Source organism: Dioscorea cayenensis, unplaced genomic scaffold (assembly GCF_009730915.1).
Source record: "Dioscorea cayenensis subsp. rotundata cultivar TDr96_F1 unplaced genomic scaffold, TDr96_F1_v2_PseudoChromosome.rev07_lg8_w22 25.fasta BLBR01001629.1, whole genome shotgun sequence".
Taxonomy (NCBI): domain Eukaryota; kingdom Viridiplantae; phylum Streptophyta; class Magnoliopsida; order Dioscoreales; family Dioscoreaceae; genus Dioscorea; species Dioscorea cayenensis.
In genome coordinates, this window is record NW_024088020.1 from 10,084 (window position 1) to 31,761 (window position 21,678).

The following is a 21,678-nucleotide window of genomic DNA, read 5'->3' on the forward strand; positions in this document are numbered from 1 at the left end:
CGGTGTGACGCTGCGGTAGGGATAGAGGCGTGAAGTGCTTGGCGAGAGTAGTTTGTATTTTTCTTAAAAGGTCGTGTATGAAGCTTATATATTTTGGCATGTAGTTGATGGATCCACTAGGATATTACCAACCCTAATATTAATATGTATCTTTCTTCTTTGATACTTTTAAATATGTTGGTTAGCTTTTATGTTGTGTATGAGATGTATACTCTCTAAGTGAATGGTTGTTGTCATGGTTTAAATTAAAGTGATGGGTTGTGTAGGAACATTTGGGTATATTGGATTGCTAGAATGTTTATTATTGTTATAGTGGTTTTGTACAGGGAAAGCAGGTTAGCCTTACGGTGATCTAGGGGTGAGTTAGTGTTGGACCTCCCTTGGGTTATCGTGGCGGTATGTCATGAGTGGGACCCGCGAGACGGGGCGTGACAGTGTCCCTTTTTCCCTCTGATTAGTACATCCTATCTCCTTATTCCCTAGGCTTTATGCAACCATATTTGGTGTGAGGTGTGAGATTGAGAGATTTCCTGGCCGGGTTCTTGTAGGGGGTTACGGATCTTTCACCTAGAAGTAGGGTTAGGTCTATCCTTAGGAATCGGGTGTACTCTTAGAAATCCCTAGAGCCTATTGCGGTCATATGTGGTGTGAGGTGTTGCGATTGAGCGATTTCTCCACTTGGACCTCATAGGGGACTAGTATCAATGATCTGGAGGCAGGGACCGATTATTCTTGGATTACCTCGACTTAATTAACTCGGTTTAGAAATATATGGTAAATCTTGAACTTCATGTTAGATCCTAGGGGAGCATTGCCTTGGTACCTCATTTTTAGTGATTTAAACTTCCCTTATTTCTACTCTTTCTTGCTTGCTATAGACATTTATATTCTTGTGATTGAGTTTATTTCACTATAATCTTGATTCCGACTAGATAACTGAGAAGTAGTTACTACTAATACTTCCGTTCCCTGTGGATTCGACTACCCAACTCATTTGGTATTTTATTACATCCATACCCATGCACTTGCAGTACACTCAATAAGAGGTGTGTCAACAACCCTTCACACGATACCTTTTTTCTTCTTGTTAAAGAACCCATCGTACCAATACTAATAGTGGACCTTATACCTTGCTAACATGACCCCTCTATTTCATACATTTTGAGGAATTCAAGAAACATGCTTAGACACATAATATGAGAACCAAAGATAGTCAACTACAACACCTGTCAACTAGATTAAAATTATAAATTATAATTATTGAAAATTTGTTTGCCTCTTAACACTAGGATCTACAAATCCATGCTTTACGCTTTCATTTGGAGCACTTAGCTTGTTATCAAGATTTGTATTATGTTGTTTATATATATACATTTTGGTTGTTTTTCATGTGCAGACCACTTTGGGGCCATACACAATAAGAGGGATGAATTTGGTGTAAATTTGGGTTAAAAACAAAGCTTAATCGAAGAATTTCTGAGACTAAAAAGGCCCAAGCACAAAGTTCAATGAGAAGGCTGAAAATTCTTATTTTTGACCAACCAAAGTTCAACACCCCCAGACATGGGAAAGTGGTTGACTTGTGGCGAGATCTAAAATTTCTAAACACCTAAATTTACCCACTTTTGACACTGGCCTCAACACACCCCTATGGCTAATTTGTGCCTGGCCCAATTTAAGACTATTTGAGGGCCAACCTAAGGTTATTTCTGGAGAGACAAGTTCTTGGAAGGGTTCTAACCACCACCACCATTATTGAAGCTTAGGAAGAGCGATTTTTGTATTTGTTGGATTAGATTAGTGCGGATAAGCTTGGAGATTCAAGAAGAGCCTCCGAAGAAGAGATTCTTGGCAACATCCTTGGGTTCACATCAAGCTTGGAGTGATTTTCCATAATCTATTATGGAGATTAAGCGAATGGTTTCCATGGTTTCTCTTATTGTTCTAGCATTGTTGATTGTTCTTGCCTTATCTTTGTATTGAATGACTAAGCTTCCCAATGTTTCTGGATTGTAGAACCTTAGGATTAATCTTGTTTTTGAATCTTAATCTTTCAGGAACTTATAGAGAGACTTTTGATTTTGAATTTTGTCTATCTCCATTAATTGTTATAGATAAGTAAAAGTGAGATCTAATATATATATTGATTTTCATGTTCTTATGGAGAAATCCACATGTTCATAGACAAAAGGGAATTGAGGTTGTGACTAGAGATAAAACATCCTCCCCCTCCCATCGTAGGGTTATCTACTTAATCTAGAAGCCGAGTACTCTCCTTTGGTTAAGTAGACATGTGCCTTAGTGAGAGGTTCATTGTGTAATTATTTCATGCTTGATTCAAGATAGAGAGAGATCTCACCCGGATATTGTATTGATTTGGATGCTAATAGCTTAGAGAACTATTGGCATGCTTGTAGAACCTCCACAGCTTAATTAAATCTCAATTAAATCTGAAAGTTAAGGTTTAGGTACTTGGGAAATCCTTGGGGGAGTTAATTCCAAGACCGTGTCCATATCATTGATTTTCAATACACCTTTGAGCTTGTATTTTTCACCTCTTGGTTCTTAATTAATTTGTTCACTTAGTTTTTTAGTTAAAATAAAAACACAAATCAATATGAGATTATATAATAAAAGAATAGATAATACTCGTATTCACACTCCTATTGCGACATCTTGCATTTTACGAGCACTTTTATTATTTGAGTGGCCTGTGCACTAGAGTATATTAGAATTATCTTAATTGCAATTCTACACACATAATACAGTTGATCAATAGATTAGGGCTTAAATTGACAAAAGACAACAATGAAACTACATAATCTAAAATTAGAATTCCTAATATTAAAAATTTCCCCAAAAACATCTATATCAACAACTACAAAATAGGCCCGGACACCTGAATCACAAGAAGAGGATTCCAAAATTCGGAGAAGCACAACATTCCTTGCTAATGAAGGGAAGTAAATAGCATGAGTGAGGAATCGATGAGTGTGGCACACAGGTCACTAATTCGAAGTCTCAATCTCTAATTTGGAAAGAAATGGAATAGTAACTCTTTAATTGGTGTAATTTACATCTATATATAAAAGCTGAGTGTTGTAAATTGATATAACTTTTCAACTGTGGTTTGTGTCTTTCTTTATATTCTGGTATTAAAAAAATTTTAGATTTCTAAAGCTTTATAAAACTTATATTATTTTAAAATTTTAAAAAATTATTTTAATTATTTGGTTTGTTTTTTTGGCAAGAATTATAAAGATGATACATGGTCTGATATCATCCTACCAATGTATCCCATGTGACACTTGGGTGCACCTGGCAACAAGACAATAAGGTTTTGTAATCGGTAATATATATCTTTTTTGTGTACAAAAAAATGCATTTTTTCGCTAATATATGCTGCAAATCTTTATTTATTTATTTATTTTTTAAAAAATGACCTATTTTATAACCACATATAAAGAATTTTAAGACGTAGTTCCTTTATAGATTCCACTAATTAGTATTTCACTTATGTGAGGTTCAATGCATTGTTGCATTCCATAAACTATTATTTTTAATAAAACAACACATCCGATGAGTCCAAAAAAATAAGTAAAAAGTAACAAAAACAAATTATTAAGCTTATCCATAAAAAGTTAGTATGAGAAAGTTTGAGTCTATGTGTGATATCGGTATAAACCTATAGGAAGATGCTGTAGCGATGGACAAAATCACTATTAAATACCAAATTTTCTATTCTTGGGAAGTTGTCTCATCTTCACAATGAATTTCATGGTAATAAAAAATATTTAAAATTCAAGATACTTGATGGTATTTTTACTAGAGAAGAGATATAAAAGATATTAAAAAATTTGTCGGCACCTAAATTTTCTTCAAATTAGCTGAAAGTCCTTTTTCTCAAGTATTATTGATATCCACAATACTGCAACCTTATCTCTTGCCCTGAGTGGATAGAACATGTTTATAATTCAAGAACTACAGCTAGTTCTAGATCAGCATAGTAGGGAGGAAAAGCTGTCAATTTTTCCTGGAGCATCACCAGGACAACATCTGTCGATAGGCCTCTTCCGTGGTGTTCCAATGGCTAGGTTCCATTCACTACAAATAAATTGCCATATAGCGACAGTATAAAAAAATGTTGGTAAAAATCAATAATCCGTTGGTAAAGGTTTTAAAACTCTATACCAACGGTAAAAATACCTATTCCAACACTGCTTTTACCGTCGGTAAAAGTCTTGTGGGTATAGATCTATACCAACGGATATAGCGTTTGTTGGAATAGATTTATTAGTTTTACCGACAGAATATGACTATAACTATTGGTCATACTGTTGAGATAGCACCGTCAAATTGCTTAATCTATATCAACAATAAAAACACTTATTCCAACAATTTTTTTACCATTAGTAAAAGTCATGTGTATGCATTTATACCAATGGTTATAATTTTTGTTGGAAAAGATTCATGGGATTTACCAACAAAATATAACTGTAACTACATTTATTGGAATAAGTCCATTTTATTTATCAATGACTACAACATTCGTTGCTATAGATGTATATTGAAAAAAAGACATGTTTAGTTTTAGCAACGACTATACCGTTGGTAAAAATCTTTATATTAATAATTAATTTGTCAATATAACCATTATTACACCTGTAAATATATTATGAATAATTTAATACCTCATACACAATTAAATTAATTTACAATAAATTAAAACAATCAATGCCTTTAAAATAACAAAAACAAAAACATTCCACTAAAAATAAAAAAGAAAAACTATTACATCACCACAAACATATATTTATAAGGTACATGTTCAAAGTAAACTTCCATTCAATCTTCATAACCAAGAATTCTTGCCTCAATTACAACTCTAACACCAACATTGCACTAATATATATATATATATATATATATATATTTCATCATCACAAACATATATTTATAAAATACATGTCCAAAAATAAACAACCATTCAATCTTGATAACCAAGAGTTCTTGTCTCAATTCCAAATCTAACACAAAGATAAACTACTTTCATTTAATGTCTAACAAACAAATAAAGTGACAAGGATTTGCTCAAATAAAACCGATGTTATCTTTTAAAAAGCATCACCTACAAAAAAGCATTTAAAAAAATGCAATTAATAACATGTATGCAAAAAATAAAACACTAATTCAAAAACTTAAACTAATAAACTATTTAAATGACAAAAAAATAATGAGCTTACTTGATGCATTTAAATTTGCTTGATGACTTGATTCAGGAGAATGATTATTCCCATGTGGTATTTGTTGATCACTAGAAGCATCAAGTACCTACAAATCATGTAAAATAGAAGTTAAACATTTATCCAACCGTGACATCAAGTGATTAATATTATTAAAAATATATGTTGATGCAGAGTTCGTAGACACAAATCTGATAATTCGCATGATGTCACAGATGCATGTCTTCATCAACTAAGGCATGGATACCAAGAGATCTGTGTAAACACACAGACTAAACACCAATTATGAAAAGCATAAAATCCATACCCCCAATACACCTTTTTTCACTTTTTGATTATCAATGTTTCTGCTATTTCATCCTAAATTAACAAAGAATGCATTAACTACAGTTGATAAAATATACTGCCTAAACAATAAGTAGAATTCCAAGATAATTTAACAATAATTAACTAAATAAGTCCATATTAAAATCGCCACTCAATTTCCAAGGAATTAAATTACTCATAGATAAAAGTTTTGAGTAAGCAATCTTCTAATTAGATCAAAATTTTAACTTTTGAATAAGCCATGAATCATTGCCTCATGGAGACTAGATAAAAAATATGCGAGAAACAACCATTAAGTCCTCAATAGTCAACAATTTAAATTAATACAATGCGGAAGCTCAAACTATATATAATAAATACACCTCAATCGAAAAAGTGCCCACATCCTATTAGCAAGATACACAGCCAAGTATCATTTTACATCAAAACTTGCATAGTTCCTATAAGGAAGCCAATCAAATGTCCACTCACTTTCATGAAATTCTACAGAATGATCAAGACAAAGAAACTTAATAGACTTATTTAATTTTTGTAGACTAAAAACCATATCATTGTTAATATGGTTATTAACAATGATATGGTTATAGCAGCCTGTAGCTTGATATGCATCGGTCTAGCAGCATCAACCATTACATTATGATGATGATCAATTATAACCATATCTTTTTGTTGTTACAATTTATTTTATGGTACTATGTTACTTCATCTGTCAATAAGTAAAGAACATAGGACTGTTATCTCCATATAGCTGTGGACTAATCTGGATTAAAAAAAAAGTTGAGCATTAAATAAAGTTAAGTTTACATGTGTAAAAAAAAAGTAATTATACCTGCCATCAAGCTTCAATAGTGTTGAGGTCATCACCAAAGGAACCAGAGATGACCCATATTTGTAATAAGCTAAACTTAGATGAGCTTGCCACTCTTGGAGCCCAGACATTTAAACCAGCTTTGGCTCCATAATACTGCTCTCCCATTACATACCCAACTATATGCTGAAACACATAATTAATCAAATAGATAAGTTACACAACACATTAAAAAAAACTTGTTTCTCTGAAGCTCTTTAATGGCTAGCATTACTACTATATAAGATTTCTAACTAATCTCTCAATAGGAAATAAGCAAAACTTTGGGTTTTGAAATTTGGTTCCTGGAGTACCTCTACTAAAACCTGTTGTTTATAAGTTACCACACAAGTGTATAACAATAAACTAGTCAAGTCAAATGCCTCATTTTTGTTCTTAAGTCCTATTAGATGCTCCAGTTGGTGTTGGTATCTTCTTAAACAATGCATGCCCTCGGTTCTCTATTGGATTCTTAAGAAATTTTCACAAGTATATATATATATATATATATGCATATAATTAAATAAATAAATAAATGCTACTTTTGAATAGTATGAGAAGAGAGTAAGAGAATGGAAAAGCTAACCTCATGGCCACTGGCAGTGGAATCACAACGAACTCTTGAAATTGTTTTCCTCCCGAATCTCCTAATAGAACTAGCTCTCAAGATATCTTCTTCAGTAGTTCTTCCAATGGGAATGGTCCCTTCTGGGTATGACTCACCAGAAACTCTCCACAGTTGGATGTTCTCATTCAAGACATGATTAGTTGTTGTTGTTGAGTTATAATGTCTTTTTGGCCTCTCTGGTGGATCTTGCAAATTAACAACAAAGATAATACCTAAAAAAAAAACAAAACAATAATCTATAAAAGAAGTGATTTTCCATGATAAGAGAATAAAATTTATACCAATGGTTTTTGTCCTTTGAGTTTTGGATGATCAAATGCTGGCTGGAGATGGGATGGAACAAGTTGAAAGTGTCTGCCTTGTTTAGAAATAGAGCAAATTTCCATTAAAAAAACCATGATCTGGTCCTAATGTTCCATTATTGAATCCCAGATCCAAGTATCAGCATTCCCAGGTTCATAATATTTTTAGCATCTGATGTTGACAACTAGAGCAAGATTTTCCACTGTTAAAATGTTTATAGAGCCTAACGATTAATGCCTGATAAAATTATTGTAGACCAAAATGACACCCTGATTTATATTTTATGAATAAAGTTGTGATCAATAAATCAAATACAAAGCATAAAGAAAATAGACCGAATAGATAAATGTTGTAAATTAAAATTAATAATGGAGAACAAGTCAATCGGTGCCTTTTTATGGAATTAGAAACATTTAGAAAAAAAAGAAAGAAAGAAAGAAATAGCCATCACCTAGAAATCTAAAAATAAAAGAAAAGGCATAACTCCAAAATGAAAACTTATAGAAAACTAGATAATTAGCTCAATCTCTTCCATGCCCACGCATCAAAATATAGATTTGAATAAAGAATGCCTAGTTGCAATCAGGAAAATGAAAAGGTAAAATTACCATAAGTTAAACAAAATCTAGCAAAAGGGATTGCATAAAGACAGATAATGATAAAGTAATAGACAATTGAGTAACCACAATCCAATTTCAAACCCTAACCGATCAATTCATTAGCTAAACATATAACACCATTTACTAGAAAGATTATAGAAACGGAATAGACGTGTAGAAGATGAAATCAAATGATAACACAATTTAATCCATCCATCACATATATAGATAAATCTAAGATCAGAACAAGAATTAAAAAAAAAAAATCAAGATTTATCCTAAGAATTATAATAAAAAAAACGCAGAAATCAAGCAAATTCAATCAAAAATCAACATGGAAATAAAGAGAACAATATCTAGAAACACGTATACAAACCTTGTATCGCTCCCATCTCGTTTCTCCTTCTCGGCCAGAGTCTTCACATCATGACATCGGGCCCCAATAGCCGATTTCATGATCACCACCTGATACACCACCGCTGAGCCGCATCCATTGCCAAACGATACGCCATGTATCTACCGTAGCTGATCCCCACGAGTACTTGGACACACGGAGTTGCTTCATCGCCTCGGCGTGGCACTGGGATTGCAAGCCGATGGAGAAATCCTTGCCATCGGATTGGGATCTGCCGAAGTGGATGAGATCGGGAACGCAGAGGTTGAAGAAGCGGGAAAGGGGGCCGATCTGGCGGTCCCATTGCTATTTGGCATTGGCGTCGAAGCCGTGGATGCGAAAGATGGGAGGGAGGGAATGGCGGGGTTCGGCGGGGATCCAGATGTGGATGATGGTGGCGGCGGCGTCAGCGGCGGAGGGCTGGAGATCGAAAGGGACAGGAATGAGGCCACGGCGTTGGAAGAGGCGGGAGAGGAGAATCTCTTGGAAGAAGACAATCCCACACCGGCAGCAAGCAACGGCCATGAAGAGGCGATGAGCAATGGCGGTGAAGAGGTGTGAAGAAAAGTGGATGAAGGGCTTGAAGAGGCTTTTGTTTATGTTTAAATTTTTTTTTCATATATTATTCAAATATATAAAAATTTATATAATTTATATTTTATATAATTTCAAGTTTTATAAATCTCTCTTATTTATTAATTATTTATTATTTTAATTTAAATATAAAAAAATTAACAATAAACCAATTTACTTTAATATAAAAATTAATGTTCGACTTTTATATAATATGCGTATAATTTCATTAGTTTATATTATATAATGAACATTATTAGTTATCATAGAAGTGCAATTAATACCCTTATTCATTAATTATTTATTATTTAAATTTAAATATAAAAAATTAAAACTAAACTAATTTAATTTAACATAAAAATTAATGTTCTATTTTTAATTTTTTATATGATGTAAGTATAATTTCATTAGTTTATATAATGATCATTATCTATTATTATAGAAGATCAAGTAATACAATTATTTATAAATTATTTATTATTTAAATTCAAATATTATAAAAATAATAATAAAAGAATTTAATTAACATAAATATTATTTTTTATATATGAAATACTTATAATTTCATTAATTCATATAATGAACATTATCTTTTAATAATATATATATTTTAATATAGATATATCAAATATATTATAATTCAATGTTAAAAGTAATTTTAACAATAATTTAAAATTTTTAATTTAATTATTATTCTTAATATAAATCTCAAATTCAATTCTGATAATATTATTATAATTAAGGCATGCTCTCCTAAACATAAACATAAAAAATTAAATAAAATTTAGAGTAACATATTGTTTTACCAATGGAATGATATCCGTCAGTAAATGTCTGATCTATTTTAAAGTAGTAGATATGCCAACGGAACAATATTCATAAGTAAATATCAAATTTATTGTGACAAATTGATTATTTCATTGGTATAGATAACATATAGCTACAGATTTAACCATCACTAAAGATAAAAGTTATTATACAATAATATCTATACCAACGAAACAAAATCAGTTAGTAAATATCTTATATATTCTGACAATTTTAAAGAACTGTTAGTAAAAGCAGTGTATAGCAACGAAATTTAACCGTCACTATAGAAAAACGTTAGTATATGGCAATTTATTTGTAGTGATTCTTTTAGCATAAGACTTGCGTTAACCATAGTTTTCTCCCAATTTTAGAACTTGGGTTTTTAAGAGCCAAATGTCATAATCAACGCATGCATGGTCCACAAAGGTTTGGAATTCAAATACTAATTGATATATATGAATATATATTACATAAAATCCAAGCAACTTTTTTATATTATTAATCAATTGATCCAATGCGAAGCTTACACCACATCTTATTCTTAAATAGATCCCATGCAAAGCTTACACCGAATCTTATTCATCACCTTTCGTCTAATTATTCGCCACATCACTTGCATACAGGAAGTGGAGGTCCACAGAGGCACTTATTATGAAAGTAAGAAAACTCATCAAACTTCGCCGTCACCGCTCCCTACGGGATCTCGCCGCAAAGCCGGTTGTAACTAACATTGAACGTGGTTAGTCCGGTCAACTCATTAATTGAGTTTGGGATGCTCCCAAAGATCTTATTATGGTTCAAGTCCAGATAAGTGATATTCACTGGAAAACTACTCACCAACGAGAGATCAAAACTCAACTTATTCCTGTTCAAATCAATTGTAGTCACAGGACTGGAAGCAAAGAACAAGAAGGAGGTGTCGCCGGAGAGGTTGTTATGAAAGAGATAAAGATCTGGTGAGGACTTAAAGGAGGAGAAAGAGGAAGGGATGGATCCAGAGAAGTTGTTACGGTCAAGGTGGAGAGCCGAGAGGATAGGGAGAGAGGAGAGAGAAGGAGGGATCTCGCCTGAGAAGTGGTTGAAGGAGAGGTCAAGGTCGGTGAGGGATGTGAGGGAGGAGAGGAATGAAGGAATGGGGCCGGAGAGAGAGTTCCAGCTGAGGATGAGGAGGGAGAGGCTGTGGAGCTTGGTAATGGAGGATGGGATGGAGCCGGTGAGGTTGGGGAGCTTGTGGAAACGGAGGGAGGTGAGGAAGGGGAGATCGCCAATGGTGGATGGGAGGGTGCCGACCAAGGAGTCTTGGATAACGTAGAGGTCGGAAACACGGTCGGAGTTAAGGGAGCATTTAACGCCGTACACTACAAGAAAAATCATAAATCGGCACGGTAAAATTGGCACGGAAATAGAGTTAAAAACCGTGCCAAATTAATTTTGGCACTGTATTTGGCACCAAAAATTAACCATGCCTATAGCACCGTCAAAAATACATTTTGGCACCGTTTTTTTAATACCGTACCGAACTTTGTCACTATTTTTGACACGGTTTTTTATTATTGTGCCAACCATTGCCATTGATGTTTGGCACGGACTTTGATTCTACATTTGGCACTATTTTGGCACTTTATTTTTATTGGTTCAATATTTGGCATGATTTTTTTAGCACAATTTTATATACTATTCTTTTTTCACGGTATTTGCACGACTTTTTAATAAAAACTTTTTGTTACAACTTTCGACACGCTTTTTGTTTAATCTGTGAAAAAATAATTTATATGAAATTAATTTTTATTTAATAATTACACTAGTTAAAAAAATTTTTGAATTACCAAACAAAAATCATTTTATTGAACTAACAATACATATAGATGCCCTATATATACATTGGAAATCATGTAGTATAACTATACAAACACTTGTATCAAAACAACATTAAAAACTCCATTCCACATGCAACATTAAAATTCAGATGTAGCAGCCTTGTTACTGGGGAACAAACAAGATCCAGTCACTGGAATACTTCGGGACTGTTTTCATCAATACATTCTAATATCAAAAACCCACTTAGTGAAGATATCAAGATCAAGATATTCAAAAGGAGAATTTGAATAACAGATGCTTCCTAATGCATACAATAGCCTTTCGATTGTATCGTAAGATGTATGATAGAAATAACCACTCAAGGACAAAGATAATGTCCAGTCCTTGAATATCGCCATTATCTTTAGCAAAAAAATCGGTAATCAGTATCCCCGGGGAATGATGCCAAATATATCCTGAATAAACATGTTACGGATGAGCATTACCAAAAGTAGAGGACAACAATGAAAATGTTGTGAAAAATGCATGAGAAATAGAATTTAAGAAGACAGTTTCCTCTCATAGAATAATGTTTGATTGAAAATCTACCAAACCATTTCAAACTTTCATTTAAAACCGGTCTTCCCTCACAGACGTTTCCACTAGGTATTAGAGATTGTAAAAAGAACATGTTTACAGAGTTGCAAAGCGAGCAAAACAATTTATTTAGAAAACCTAATTGACTTCGAGAGAGAAATGAACTTGGAAAAAAATTGAAGCCATGCATGATCAAATAAGCAAGAGAAACAATATACCACTAAATAAAATTGGAAAAGTATCTCACTTTCCTTAGAAAATATTCAAATCCAACATTGATCTTATTTTTACTAATAATAGAAATCTCAAAAAAATCTGAGAGGCTCCATTCATGAATTATAAATTAAATACAATATCCATAAAATTCCATAATAGAAAAAAGTAAAAGTCATTTGGAAAATCATCATCAAAGTATTAAGCCAATAAATTAATAACAAGATTTCTATCAACTAAACTTTAAACCCATTCATACAAACACGAACTCGGACACAATAACAATGAATTCCAACAAAAAGTCAGCAAAAAAATCATCATCAATCTCTCACATACAAAATAAAAAAATCTTTTTTTTTTTCAATAATAAAAGAAAACCATACTTTGTTCAAATAAAAATCATTCATTTTCAATGAAAACCAAACAAATTGAAAAAGAATAAAAACAAACTTGTTATGGTATTCGAGCAATGAAAGGGAAAGAAAGAACTTGAGAGAGTCTTGATGGGTGGTCATGGCCTTATGCATATGAAGAAGCCTATCACACAACCCATCATGCATCCCAAATGGATGGAAGAAAACCTAATTTTAAAAGGTGACTGGAATATTGTAAGTTAAGGAATATTGTAAGAAAACCATACATGTGCTTCTAATGCAACATGGATGGTTAAAAGGGAATATAGTAACTAGTTTGCAACACAAAGATCTATGCAAAATAAGATCACAAAGCTGCCACAATAAAATCCATAGGTCATAAAGGACAGTGCATTTTGTGTTAGAAATCATTATCTAGTTTGTTTCTAAGAAATGATCTAGTTACAATATTATTTGTAGTTTAATAACGAAATTTATCTTACCATGTTGATTAATTTACCATTTTAAGTCTCTAGAGAGAGTGAAGTTATGGAATAATAATACCCACCACCAATAACAATCAAAGAAGTATGATCTAGGCCAACCACACCACCAATCATTAATTCAGAAGTAAAAAAAGTGATTTGATTAACTGGCATTTGCAATATACGAAATTGTAAGAATTCAAACTGCAAGAAAAGAGAGACCTAGGCTAACAATCACACAACAACAAGAATCTTTGGGAAAAATTGACTTGAACCCTGCACACAATTTAACCATTTAAGTGTTGCTTGTTACCAAAAATAAACAAAAATTAAAATCGATTCGTGATTATAATTGATTCCATGGCTCTAGGAAGCAGTAACACCTTTCAAAATAAGCTTCTTAGGTTATTCCATTGTGTCAAATGTCATTTTTATAAGGAGCATGAGCAATCAAATTGGTTAATGTTGCATGAAAAATCTGTTCAAAATATCACGTAAAAATTCATTTCCAGTGAATGACTGGATAAAAGTGAATGAGCTGCATTTTTAACATTTCCATGCATTTTACGCCACTTCTAGTGAAATAAGAAAAGAAAAAGCAGAACACATAAGTATAAAGAAATTTGCATAGAAGACTAGCAATGAAATTTTTGAGGTAAGAAAAGGGAACTAAGCATGATGAGCAAAATTGATAATGTTTTTACCAAAAGAAAAACTTCCTCAGCACCATTGAAAAGAAAAATTATTTGTCGCCTAGGGACCTAGCTAGAATCAACTATTTGCCGTGTTGTTTCGGGCATTGATGCTGAAGTCAAAAGCAAAGAAAAAATGAATTATTCAGTATACAAGATAACATTCCTTACTATTAAGCATGAATGGTTAATATTATTCAACTCACCATCATAGGAACCACGGTCCATTGCACCGAGAGAACCAGGCGGACTATCAAAAGTGACCATTCACCATAGCGGAAGGATCATCATCTAGAGAATTCCTTGATGAGATCCTGTGATCAAACTGAAATTATTGATAACACCTTTATATGAAACTAATCAAAGAGGTTGTTGCAACTATTGAAACAAGGATCACTTGAAATGAGATTTTTTCTAGAGGGATTACATTTTGGCTTTTTATCCCATAAAGAAATTTATCCGAGTTTAAAGCCAACTCTAGATTTTATTACTAATTCCATCGAGAATACGTAAATATTTTATATCAGTTCATTAAGAAATTAGTGGAGATAATGAACATTTCTTTTAGTAGACGTGATGGGTAAATGATAGACTAAACCCCCACTTGTTTTTCTTAGTTCTTAACATTAATATTTGACTCCATATCTAGATGTGAGTTATTTGCATAACTCTAATTTTTATTCTTTTTGGTAAGATGTTCTGTTAATAATCTAGTCTTTGTTGTTTCTGTAAAAATTCAACTTTTTGTTGCTTTGTAGGATAAGGTATGGTGCAAACTATACTTATAATGAAGAAGTTTTGATCTTTGTGAAGTTGATGGAGCTAGTGCAAAAGTATAAGGTCACAATTGCACCCATTTGTGCCACCAATTCTAATTGAGGATTGCCAAGAGCCCGGTGGTTGATAACTATGGTCTCTCATCTATAAGGATGGTTATTTACAGGTGCACCAAAGGGAAAGTTTATACATATATAAACTTCCAGGGTTTTTCGAAAGTGAAATGCACATTATAAATTCGACGCGGGTGTATGCACACACAGATAAGATGTTCTTCTTTGTTTTTATATATATATATATATATATATATATTTCAAATAAGACCTTGTGAGGTTATATATATGCAAAAATCTTAGATATAAGCAATTATGGGCTTTGCCAAGGTTTGCAGAAAAAGCCCAATTTATATATATATATATATATATATATATATATATATATAACATGCAATTATCGAGACTTTGTAAAGGAGTATAAAATGCAAAAGAGGGATGAAAACAGACAAGAGCAGGACAATTTTTGAAGATTGGAACAGCTAGAACATGAATATATACATGCAAGAATATGAAACACAATTTTCATATAATAATGCGAAGTCAAACAAGTAAAAAGACACAAAAATGCTTTTTGAATTTTTATTCATGGAAGTACACATATAACCTTACTTCTTTACCTTCTAGCAGATAAAATATGCGCTGGAATCCATTAAAAAAAATAATAATAAAAATCACTATCAGGGAAAAAAAAGAGAATTTTCTTTTATGAACAAAAAAAACTTCAGATATGATTCGATTCTATTCACAAAGTTTGGAAAAAGATGATAAAAATTCTAATATCTTGAATTCAGACCCTATAACTATAATTAAGATTTAATTACCGAATGTTTATCCCGAATGAAAAGAGGCTCTAATGGTATCTCCGTGGAATTCGTAGACAAGCATCGAAGCCAAACCAAGAAAGTGTGTTCAGAGTTGTTTATCCACATAATAAATCCCAAAGGAAACTGAGATCAATGTAAGGTCACCACTTTTAACTTGACCCATTAGACATCCAATTATTTCATCCACTTGTAAAAAAATCATCATACTCGGCAACTTTCTTGGTTTTTCTCGATTGGGACAAACTTTGCACCAATAGCTAGTGCAATGGGTGATCCAAATATAAAAGCCTCACGGCCTCGATTCCTAAGAAACTCAAACCATCACCAAGTTAGTCATAACAATAATAACTTAGATCCCCTAGAATAGTAAGAATGATATGGCTAGAAAGCATATAAACACCAAACATATAAATTATAAACACTAGCACCATTGCGCTCCGTATGGAACTCCCAAGTATAGTGTATCAGTGTCAAAATTTCTTCCCAATTTAAACATGCATTTGCCTTTTACAAAAACTTTTTACTAAAATTAATCACATCAACTACAATATAAGCGAAGTTCAGTGATATTTTACTAGTCACTTTGTGCTATTTTCCATGTTCAGTGGAAAAGTTACATTTTTGTTAAGAACTAGAAAATAAAAAGAAAATCTGAATTTAGCATAAAGAGGGGGAACTTGGCCATATTTAGTAACATCGCCAAGTTACGACTCAAAAGCAACAAGAAAGAAATGCATTACTACCTCAAGTCTCGAGCTCTCTACCAATTTTTCAAAGATTAAAACACTTCTTGCCCAACAACTATAACAACTAATAATAACTACAAATTCAAATTGATTACCTTTTTAATCTCAGTCAGGTCTTGAGATAAATTTCTTTCTCCTTCTTGTTTAAAGCAACACTTGAACCTAATAACATGTCCAGTATACCACTATATGAGCACTAATCCACTCCAATTTCTACCTAAACTTGTTGCTGAGAATTCAAAAGAATGATAAATTCAAGTAAAAAGTCATGAGTAATATTACTATCGATAATAGGTTACAATAACAACAATATATAGACAAGCGGTAAACAAAAAGAAAAGGATTCGAAACAATAAAAACAGATAGCAGACAACATGTTTAACAAGAGAGAACCATTAATTGCAAGATAGACAAAACAATGGCATATAATTCAGTTGACTGCAAGATATACCTGCACCACTTAACCACACAAATTGTCGCATATCATTATCATGTAAAAATTCAGCTACAAGGACACACTTGTCATGTTGATTCCATCAAATCAAACCATATCATATATACAAAATAAAAGTCACTTTTGGAAAGGAGATAATATCAACCAAAGTTATTTTGTGATTTTAAATAGACACCAATTTCTTAATTTGAGAATCATAAAATTAAAAAAATAATGTCTATTTTAAATTCAATAAGATAAACCATAAGATTCCCATAACATCATAAACCCCTTAACAGATATCCACCTGCACAACATCCCATTCCATAACATAAAAAACATGATTTTGAATTAAGAAATAAAAGAAAAACATAGAAAACAATATAAACCAATTTGAAACTTTGATTTAAATCTCAATAAAAACAATTGCTAATGTTACTGATCATCTCAGTAAAAACAAACAGATTGAAACTCAACTTAAATTTGACATATTACAATAGAACAACTATACTTGACAATATAAATTACAAGGATGATAGCATCATATGTAAATACAATTGAAACCAAGAAGATAATTCCCAAATCCTTAATTTACTAAAAGATTATTCCATGTGCACTTTCCAAATTTGGAAACGAATTTAACAATTGACCACAATAATTTTCAATACCATGTTCGGATTAAACGCATCTCAAAAATATACATTGATAATTTGATCCCTAAAAGAGAAATAAACAAGAGAATGAGTTATTTGTATCCCAAACAATATAGTATATCACATATATATGATACATATAATGAGAGAGAAATAGTTGATACCTAATTTTGTCCCCAAACCCAAAGCCTTCTCATGAATACTTGCACCATCATTTTCCCATTTCAACAAATTAGGTCCTGTAATTAAATAACAAATAATAAATTGTGCTTTTTTGTGCTTCAACAATTGAAAATTTCTGTTCATTTGATGTTCTCTTTCTATTTTCTGTTAGTGACTAACATCATCCAACAAACAAGAAAATGTTAGTTCATACTCATGCCGGATGTTGATCTTTGATAAATTATCCTCAAATGCATTCATGATGAAAAGAAAACAAGATAATAAATAAAATAACAAAATTCTTCCCCATGTAAACAACAATGACCAATAGGATTGGAGTGACTACTTAAAAAAACAAAATGTCTGGATTAATTAGCAAAAGCGTATTGAACTATGAAATCAATGGAGATAGTGAACGGTTGTACATCGGATGGCTAGCAATCTATAAAAAGATTATTAACTAACTCTGTCCCCGGCTCACAAAAATTTGATCGCCAATGCATGGGCAATTAATAGGATCATAACAATTTTTAACCACCCTATTCTTCATCCGTTCCAATTCAAACTTATTTTTAGAAAAAAACACAAGAAAAATAACTGACACAAGAACAAGATGACAACAATAATTCGTAAATCGGAAAATTGAAACCCCAAAATAAAATTATAAAAAGAACCTTATAAGGAAGAGAGCTTCTCCACCACCATCATCTTCTCCTTTGAAAACAGTGATTTGATACCTAGAATCAATGAACCCTAACCCTAGAAAAAAAGTTAATTAATCACCAAACCAATGTAAATTCGAAATAAATCAATCAAAAGGTTTACGGATCACAATACCACTTGGAAGCACTCTAGGCCAAGATTGTCAACTTGCGATCAAAAATTATAGTCATTTGTTAGCGGACCTAGAACTAAAAACACCACAAAAAAATTAGGAAAAACTCAGATTAGGTAAAGAAATTGCAATACTTTCGATAAATCTCCGGCGAGGTAGGCATCGTCGAAGTTGAGGCCGTAAAGAGGATCATACCTGAAATCCTCGAAATGGCAATGGTGATGATTGTCCGACATCCCGAGACATCGAGGCGGAGGAGCAATAGAGGTCGCCGATCGTATCCAAGTGAAGGAGGAGATGATGAGGAAGGCGGCCTGGCGGTCGTCGGCCACGATCGCGATCATGGACATGGAGGCGACTTGTAGGAATCTCGAGAGACGGAGAGGATAAGACAAGTCAGAGTTAATTATAATTCCATCCGAGACATCAGCGGATGGAATTATGATTATATAATATATTATATATATAATATAATTATATATAATAATACAAGTATATATATAATTATCTTAAATCAAGAGTTTAAGTGTTTAACAATGTATTAAAAAATTATTGTATTTGTATTTTTTGCACTGTATTTGATACGGCATTAATCAATTTAGTACTTTTAGCATTATACTTAGCACGGTATTAATAATTTACTATATTTATATTTTTGGTACGGGATTTGATACGGTGTTAATATATTATTATATTTATATTTTTTATACCATATTTAGCACGGTATTAATATATTATTATATTTATATTTTTGGCATGGTATTTGGAACCGTATTAATACATAAATATATTCATATTTTTTGCACGGTATTTGGTACGGTATTAATATATTATTATATTTATATTTTTGGCACCGTATTTGGCACGGTATTAATATATTATTATATTTATACTTTGGCACTGTATTTGGCACCGTATTAATATATAAATATATTTGTATTTTTGGCATGGTATTTGGCACGATATTAATATATTGTTATATTTATATTTTTTGGCACTGTATTTGACATGGTATTAATAATTTGCTATATTTATATTTTTTGCACGATATTTGGTACGGTGTTAATATATTATTATATTTATATTTTTGGCACCGTATTTGGCACCGTATTAGTATATTATTATATTTTATATTGTTGGCACGGTATTTGGCACGGTCTTAGTATATTATTATATTTTATATTGGTGGCACGGTATTTGGCACGGAAGTAATATAATATAATATTTATATTTTGGTATGGTATTTGACATGGTATCAATATACTATTATATTTGTATTTTGGCACGACATTTGGCACAGTATTAATATATTATTATAGTTGAGTTTTTGGCACAGTATTTGGCACGGTAATAATATAATTATATTTTTTTTTAAATATGTTTGGAACTGCATTTGGCACTGTCATTTAAAATTATTAAATTTATATATTTGGCACGGTATTTGGCACGGAATTAAAAAATATTTTTAAAAAAATTCATATATTTGACACTATTTTTTAGTTCCGTATCAAATGTTGTAACAAATTTGTCACGATTTTGTTTCCGTGCCAATTTTACAGTGCCAATTTGAAGTTTTTCTTGTAGTGGTACCAGTCGCAGCAGGCGCTCGTGTTGGTCCAGGAGGCGAAGTGGTAGGCATTGTTGAAGTGGGATTTGATGGAAATGAGAGCTTTTTCGTCTTCTTTGTTGCATTTGCCGGCGATCGACGGAGAAGTTGAGAGGAAGAGGATGAGAAGGGTGGAGAAGAGCTGGAAGAAAGTGGCCATTAACGGAATTTGGTTTGGTTTTGTTTTTCGTTGTGAAGTTTGGATGAGAATTGAGAGTGTGCATATATTTATAGATATAGAATTAGAGGGGGTTTTGGTCAATATTGGTGGGCTAAACTCAACATAAACCCTTATTATTATTATTATTATTTTAGTCAATTCTCTTTGAAAGTTTAGGACGCATCTGCAAACAAGTATAATAAAAATGATTTTGAAAAAAATTTCTAAACTTAAATGTATGATGGTATTCGGTCAACATTAGTAGCCTATCGTTTGGACAGCTCAAAGGTAAAGTTACTAATCTAAGGTTCATTTTTCTAATTATAAATAAATATTTTAGATTTATTTATATTGCTTTATTCTTGAGTTGTAATTCACAAATTAAAAATATATTTTATTTATTATGAGAAACCTATAAAAGATTATTACATCTCTTCTACGAACATTTGTGACAACAGATTTAAATAAAAATTTAGTTTTTTTATTATTTGAAATTTTTAATTTGAAATTTAGTTTAAAAATATTTAATTACCTCTAACCGCTTTAACATAAAAATGAAAAATTATTGGTTTTTATTTTTTGTATTTATCTGCATATATATATATATACCCCTATGGTAGTTTAGGAATTGTGAATGAAACAAAGGAGATAACTAGGGAATGTTGTTGATATATAATGGAGTTGTTTTCAAATATGAAATTTATACATTTTGCATGTATTTTCATTGAATTGATGTTTGTTTTTGTGCTTAATTTGGTGTTATTTTACATTGTAGGAGATGGGAAGGCAATCATGAGCCCAAGAAATGGTTTTAGGCCAATTTTTGGATGAAATGGGCAAGTTTAAAAGACTTGAACTGTAGTGGTACTGTACAAGTGATAAGTGCTTGCGTATAAGCAATACAAAGTATTCTTTTCTTACATTGAGCATTATTTTTCTCAGATTTTATTGCTTATTCATGTGTATATGTGTTCATTTGTACATTTAGGGTTGTGGAGACAATTGATGAAGAAAGGAATCAAAAGTAGATCATGGATGCATTTGTTGATGAAGTCTTCGGGTGAACAAACGTGAAGACATAAGTTGTGCTCAAAGACATGTGAGTGTGTGCCAACCTCCATTGTGCTCTAGCGAATACACAAATTGGAGGGGCACCATGGCAGTCACACTCATGTGTTCCGACTTGTGCAATACTAGCAAGATCTTTATCAATGTGGTTTTATTGAAGACTCGACGTGATCTACCGTATGAATGTGTGCCCATTCATGTGGCCTCAATGAAAAAGAGTGGATTTGGGAGCATTTTGGCGAAGTACTATGGTAAATTACTGTAACAAAATCACTGTATCAGTTACTGTTTATAGCGCGCGGAAAAAGTCATGTCTGCAAATCCACATGCCAGTGTGGATGCCCGATTCCAGCCCCTATAAATACTGATATTTGAGGCATTTTTGGGGATTCTCTTCTTATCATTTCCTCATCTTTTCCCCATCTTTGGAGGCGCTCGCGGTTAGGGTTTGGAGAGGCTTTGGCTAGGTCTTGGGAGTGGTTCTACGGCCTTCGACA

General features: G+C 32.2%; 1 protein-coding gene and 1 pseudogene across 1 annotated transcript; both read right to left on the bottom strand.

The window, feature by feature from the left end:
- Positions 1 to 5,114: 5,114 nt before the first annotated feature.
- On the bottom strand, positions 5,115 to 8,645 carry LOC120256758 (annotated as a pseudogene).
- Positions 8,646 to 10,211: 1,566 nt separating this feature from the next.
- On the bottom strand, positions 10,212 to 20,137 carry LOC120256757 (polygalacturonase inhibitor-like). The gene is made up of 2 exons (XM_039264426.1): positions 19,934 to 20,137; positions 10,212 to 11,077 (listed from the first exon to the last, which is right to left on the bottom strand). The coding sequence occupies exons 1-2, from the start codon at positions 20,111 to 20,113 to the stop codon at positions 10,418 to 10,420; spliced, it is 840 nt and encodes a 279-aa protein (XP_039120360.1). The 5' UTR covers positions 20,114 to 20,137; the 3' UTR covers positions 10,212 to 10,417.
- Between the last annotated feature and the right edge of the window lie 1,541 nt (positions 20,138 to 21,678).